This window comes from Sapajus apella, unplaced genomic scaffold (genome assembly GCF_009761245.1).
Source record: "Sapajus apella isolate SASKATOON/1434 unplaced genomic scaffold, GSC_monkey_1.0 scaffold77, whole genome shotgun sequence".
Classification (NCBI taxonomy): domain Eukaryota; kingdom Metazoa; phylum Chordata; class Mammalia; order Primates; family Cebidae; genus Sapajus; species Sapajus apella.
In genome coordinates, this window is record NW_022437017.1 from 6899661 (window position 1) to 6906056 (window position 6396).

Consider the following 6396-nt stretch of genomic DNA (forward strand, 5'->3'; position numbering starts at 1 on the left):
AGCCAGGCACGGTGGCTCACACCTGTAATCCCAGCACTCTGGGAGGCCGAGATGGATGGATCACCTCAGTTGAGAAGTTCAAGACCAGGCTGGCCAACATGGTGAAACCCCATCTCCACTAAAAATGCAAAAATTTGCCAGGTGTGGTGGTGCACACCTGTAACCCCAGCTACGTGGGGAGCTGAGGCAGGAGAATTGCTCCAACCCAAGAGGCAGGAGTTGCAGTGAGCCAATATCGCGACACTTGGGTGAGACTCCCTCTAGAATAAAAAAAGGTAGGGCAAGAGGGACTATGTTTTCATTCCATACTTTTCTAATAACCTAATTTTACTTAATTTTTTTTTTTTTTTTGGAGACAGTTTTGCTCTTGCCGCCCAGGCTAGAGTACAATGGTACGATCTTGGCTCATTGCAACCTCCACCTCCTGGGTTCATGTGATTCTCCTGGCCTCAGTCTCCTGAGTAGCTGGGATTACAGGCACACACTACCATGCCTGGATAACTTTTGTATTTTTGGTAGAAACGAGGTTTCTACTGTTGACCAGGCTGGTCTTGAACTCCTGACCTCAGGTGATCTGCCTGCCTCTGCCTCCTAAAGTGCTGGGATTACAGGCATGAGCCACCATGCCCAGCCTCAACATCCTAATTTTAAACAACCAAAATCCTGACAAGCCTTTTAGCAGAGCCACTGCCAGAATTTCAAGAGACATTTTTTTATTTGAGATCCAGTTCATATTCCAAATTTATTTATAATGGGTGAAAATCTCAATGAAAACTGCATCTGGTTCTAAAGTAGAAAATACACAGGCACATTTGTGGACAGGGTTTTGTCTTTTTTTTCTGGCCTCAGCAGCCAAGGCTGTTAGGCTTTTGTCATCAATCCAACTATTCTCCCAGGGCCTGCCAGACTTAGGGCTGGTTAGGAGAGAGAAGAGGAAACACTTTGGGAAATGAGGAAATCAGATGAGTGAACTTTGCAAGGAAACTACATTCACTTACTTAAACGCCAATGCCTCTTCTATTCACTGTTTCATAATGTAATCGACCAGATAAAAACCTGTTGTTTTGGGTTTTCTTGGAAACAGCATCTCACTCTGTTGCCCAGGCTGTAGTACAGTGGCGCAACCTTGGCTCAATGCAACCTCTGCCTCCTGGGTTCAAGCAATTCTCGTGCTTCAGCCTCCAGAGTAGCTGGGACTACAGGTGTGGCCAACATGCCCAGCTATTTTGTATTTTAGTAAAGACCGGGTTTCACCATGTTAGCCAGGCTGGTGTCGAACTCCTGAGCTCAGACAATCTGCCCACCTTAGGCTCCCAAACTGCTAGGATTACAGGCATGAGCCACCATGCCTGGCTTCTCCCTGCCACTTTTTTTTTTTTTTTTTTTTTAATGAGACAGTTTTCCTCCATCACCCAGGCTGGAGTACAGTGCTGTGATTATAGTTCACTGAAGCCTCAAACTCCTGGGCTCAAGCAATCCTACCCCAGCCTCCCAAATAGCTGGTTTTACAGGTATGTACCACTGCACCCAGCTCAAGTTTGAAAAACCCAAAACTGTAGTTTTTAAAAATACAATCCGGGCCAGGCACAGTGGCTCACGCCTGTAATCCCAACACTTTGGGAGGCAGAAGCGGGTGATTACAAGGTCAGGAGTTCAAGACCAGCCTGGCCAAGATGGTGAAAGTCCATCTCTACTAAAAATACACACAAAAAAATTAGCCAGTGTGGTGGTGGGCGCCTGTAATCCCAGCTACTCAGGAGGCTGAGGCAGAAAAATGCTTGAACCTGCAAGGCAGAGGTTGCAGTCAGCTGAGACCACGCCACTGCACTCCGCCACTGCACTAACTGACAGAGTTAGACTCCGTATACCGTCTCAAAACAAAACAACAAAAAAATCACACAATCCAACCACTCATCTGGCCTACGGGTAAATGCACTCCCCATTTTACACAGAAGGATTTGGGGACATTTATCTTTCAGGACAACAGTGGTTCTCTGCGGGGGCAGTTCTAGGGACATCTGCAATGCATGGAGATATTTTTCATTGTTCTGACCTGGAGGATCCACTTCCTGGCATCTAGTGGGAAGAGGCCAGGGACGCTGCTAAGCTCCCTGCAATAGATAGGAGAGCCACCCAGGTGCAAGTTACCAAACGCCAACTGTGCACAAGTGGAGGCCTCCAGATTTACTTGTGGGAACCCAACCACACATTACTGTGTGAAGAACAATTTCCCAACTTCCTAGTCTGAAGAGGGACTGTTTCTGTCCCTTCTAGCTCCAGGCTCCCACTGAGATCTCCAATAAGAGAAAATAAAGACTATCAACTAGGAACAGCTCTTTAGCCCATTTCCAGATAATTACCTTGTATTAACTTCTTAACTGGAAAAGCTGGTCTATCTTTGCAATCCATGGCTGCAAATAAAAGTGTCAAAGGGTAAGTTGTTAAATGTTGCAAATAATAAAGTTAGCAAATACATATGTAGAGCCAATTATGTACAAGGTGGAGGCAATTCTGAGCCCTCTGACCTCAGGGGCCATGTGGCACAGTCTAGAGATGTTTTTGGTTGTCATAATGGGGGGAGGGTTGGGAGGGGTGCTACTTACATCCAGTGAGTAGAGGCCAGGGATTCTGCTAAATGTCCCACAATGAAATGCACAACACAGTGCACCACAACAGAGAATTATATGGGACAAAATGCTAATAGGTTGAGAAATGCCACCCTAGACACTGTCATGTCTTTTTATTTTCATTGTGGCATTTACTCTGAAACCTTCCTGTTTATTATGTGTCTCCCTAAACAAAATGCCAAGTCTTTGAGAGCAGAAAGACTTGTTTCATGGTGCACCTACGGTACCTGGCTTAGGGTCTGGAATCAACCAGAAAGCCAACTAAGAGAGTAACAGGAACCGCTTCATGAGATGAAAGTGGAATGACTAGAAGCAGGGATGAGAGAAAACATAGGATTACCTATTTCATTCACATGATCCCCAAACATCTTCCCCAACCCTAGCCCCTACACCACCACCAAATCTGTAAAATGAGAAAAGGATTCCTTTTCTTTTTAAAGATAATTCATGAGGGTAACACAACGTAAAGCACTTTGAGCTTGCCAAGCAGGAGCTGAAGTCCTGTCGACAGATAAGACAGAAACTTTTCCTACCAAAAAAAAAAAAAAAAAAAAAAAAAAACGAAAGAAAAGCATCTAATAATATCAAAGCAGATGCAGAAGTGACCATAAATAGAATCAAGTCTTTGGATAAATACCTTATGTAGTTAGAATAAGTTCAGAAGCTCACACTCACCCACTTACCACGAGATCTGGCTTGGAAAAATCTGGTTTAGTTATTTTGGTTAATCTACATATGTTTTGCTAAGCGTTACATAAAAGTGAGTGTTTTTTAAAAGCAGACTGGGGCTTCCTAAAAAACTCATCATCCATACATGAAACTATCCCCACCCACCATCCCAAGCCTGGTGAATAAAGAAAAGGTACTGAGAAAATTCACGTTTTCTTTCTAGCCATTTGAAGGAAATAAAGACAGTATCATTCTCAAGTTTTCAGTTACTAGAAGACATAGATTTCTCCTCCACCCCTCAACTAAAGGATATATGACCTTTAGTCACTTAACTTTATTTTCGAGACAATCACAAAGATCTATTTGTGTGGCCTTGAGTCACTAGCTTTGATGCAAGTGGAACAGAAACAACCTCATTAAACACAGGACCCCCACCCATTAAAAAACCTCTATATAAAATGGGACACCCCAATCCAGGGATCCAAAGATACACACGATTAACACATATGTGTGTATAAAGTTACTAACTGCTCTTTATTCTGCGATTCCATCCTTTCTAATTTTATTTGGCACTAAAATATACTTTCCTTTCATGGTAGTATGGTCCTAGTGAGTCGTGGGGTGTTTCTGGAAGACCAAGGCGGATGGATAAGTTGAAGTCAGGAGTCCGAGACCAGCCCGGCCAAAATGGTGAAACCCCGTCTCCACTAAAAAACACGAGAATTAACTGGGCGTCCTGGTACAGGTGCCTGTAATCCCAGCTACTTGGGAGGCTGAGGCAGGAGAATCGCTTGAACCGGGGAGTCAGAAGTTACAGTGAGCCAGGCAACAGAGCGAGACTCCATCACAAAAAGCAAAAAACAAACATCCTGGCAAACAAAACATCACCGCTCCAAGACAGTCCCGACGCCATTTCTATTAATTTTATATCTCTGTGAAATCCCAAAGACTAGAGGGAACTGTAGTCATGATCTTGAGGCAAGCGGGACTCTGTCGCCTACAGGACACGTTGGCAATGGCACTGTTGTTACGACTTGGGGAGAGGGGTGGCCCCTGGCTGGCAGGAAGCGGGGGCCAGGGATGCTGCTCAACACCTGCAGTGCCCAGACGGCCCCCGAATAGCCACACTGCTGAGGCTGAGAAACCGGATGCTGTCCATTCTAACCCTTCATTCGTTCATGTTATTTATTTTTTTTTTTTTTTTGAGACGGCGTTTCGCTCTTGTTACCCAGGCTGGAGTGCAATGGCGCGATCTCGGCTCACCGCAACCTCCGCCTCCTGGGTTCAGGCAATTCTCCTGCCTCAGCCTCCTGAGTAGCTGGGATTACAGGCACACACCACCATGCCCAGCTAATTTTTGTATTTTTAGTAGAGACGGGGTTTCACCATGTTGACCAGGATGGTCTCGATCTCTTGACCTTGTGATCCACCCGCCTCAGCCTCCCAAAGTGCTGGGATTACAGGCTTGAGCCACCGCGCCCGGCTTCATGTTATTTAATGAGCACCTACTACGTGCCAAGTGCTGCCAAAGCGTTTTACGCTGGAGAGTCCAGCAATGGAGAGGGGCAGGCTGGTGTTCCCTGGTTCACCCTCCCCCGTTTCGGGAAGCCCGCTGTGGGCTCCAAAGATCCCTCCCAAGGCACAGGGAGAAGAAAGTCACGGTGCCTCTCAGGCAGGAGCAAGACCTCGGGAGTCCCAGCCTCCCGGCCATCTCCACCATCCGGGCCTCTTCTTTCCCGGGCTTGCCCCGACCCGCCATGGCATCTGCCCCGGTCCCCGAGCCCGTGCGAGCTCGGGCCTCAGTTTCCCCACCCGCCTGCCGCAAGGTCCAACATGGTCAAGGGACATACAGGCAACCCAGTAACCTGCAAGACAAGCCCTTTCGATTCCCTGGGCCTCAGTTTCCCCTCTCGGCCCCTCCGACCCATCACCCCAGAGGACCCTGGAGGGACCAACTGACGCAAAAGCGCCGGAAACAATATGGTCGCGGCTACAACAATAACGTCAGGGAGGGCGCCCTTGGGGACGCCAGGCCCTCGCTGAGGATGAGAAGGCCCCAGGGAGTGAACGCCCCCGGCCCGCAGGACCAGGCTGGTTGTCCAGAGACCCATCCGCCCCCCATCGTCCCCTCGGCCCGCCCAGGCCGCGCGCCGCGCCCCCCCTTCCCTCAGCGCGGGCCCGAACCGACCTGCGACCGCTCCCCTGGCGCCGGGCGCCCCGCACTCCGGCTCCTCCAGCATCGCCCGGGCGGCGGCTAGAGTTTGTCTCAGGCGGCGGAGGCGCGGGCTCCCCTCAGGCGGCCGCTGCTCCTCGCCCTCCCGCCCGCGCCACTGCTGCAGCCGCGGCCGCCGCGCTCGTATTTGGCGGGAACCGCGGCGACCCCTGCAGTCCGCGCGCCAATTGGGCGATCCCGGGCCACGTGACGACCCGCCTCGGGAATTGAGGAGCGCCCGGGGCATCCTCGCGAGAGCCGTGACTTCCATTCCTCCCAGGGCTCGTCCATTGATATTTCCGCGGGGGCCGGGGCTTCCCCTCGACGGCCTGTCATTGGCTGGGAGGAGCTGCCCTGCGATTGGAGAAGGCACGTGTCAAGCTGATTGCTGTGCGCTGCGACTGGCTGATCGCGTGGGATAGTCCCTAAGAGGAGGGAGGCCCAGGCTCTTACGTCACCAGGAGGACGTTTTACGCTGGGCGCAGATGACAACCTGAAAGTGAGATTTAGGTGAGAAACCTGGAGTTTTGAGTTTATCCTAATGAGACATCGGCTAAATATAGCAAGAGAAATTAAAATTATAAATTCCTTTTTTTTTTTTTCAGATGGAGTATTGCTCTGTCGCCCACGCTGGAGTGCAGTGGCGCGATCTCGGCTCACTGCAACCTCCGTCTCCCGGGTTCAAGCGATCCTCCTGCTTCAGCCTCCGGAGTAGCTGGGATTACAGGCGCCCGCCACCACTCCCGGCTAATTTTTGTATTTTTAGTAGAGACCGGGTTTCACCATGTTGGCCAGGCTGGTCTCAAACTCCTATCTTCGTGATCCGCCTGCTTCTGCTTCCCAAAGTGCTGGGATTACAGGCGTGAGCCACCGCGCCCAGCCATAAGT

General features: G+C 49.7%; 1 protein-coding gene across 4 annotated transcripts in view; it reads right to left on the reverse strand.

The window, feature by feature from the left end:
* Nucleotides 1–5689, reverse strand: part of CHAF1A (chromatin assembly factor 1 subunit A) — a 40149-nt gene extending 34460 nt beyond the window's left edge. For 2 of the 4 annotated variants that reach the window (XM_032252208.1, XM_032252205.1), the window contains exons 1-2: nucleotides 5485–5687; nucleotides 2361–2411 (exon numbers count right to left, since the gene is read on the reverse strand). In XM_032252208.1, coding sequence (XP_032108099.1) covers nucleotides 2361–2411; nucleotides 5485–5536 — 103 coding nt within the window. In that variant the 5' untranslated portion in view covers nucleotides 5537–5687. Of the gene's footprint in view, nucleotides 1–2360; nucleotides 2412–5484 lie in introns of all 4 variants that reach the window. The other 2 variants (XM_032252207.1, XM_032252206.1) reach the window with 2 other exon arrangements.
* Nucleotides 5690–6396: the final 707 nt, after the last annotated feature.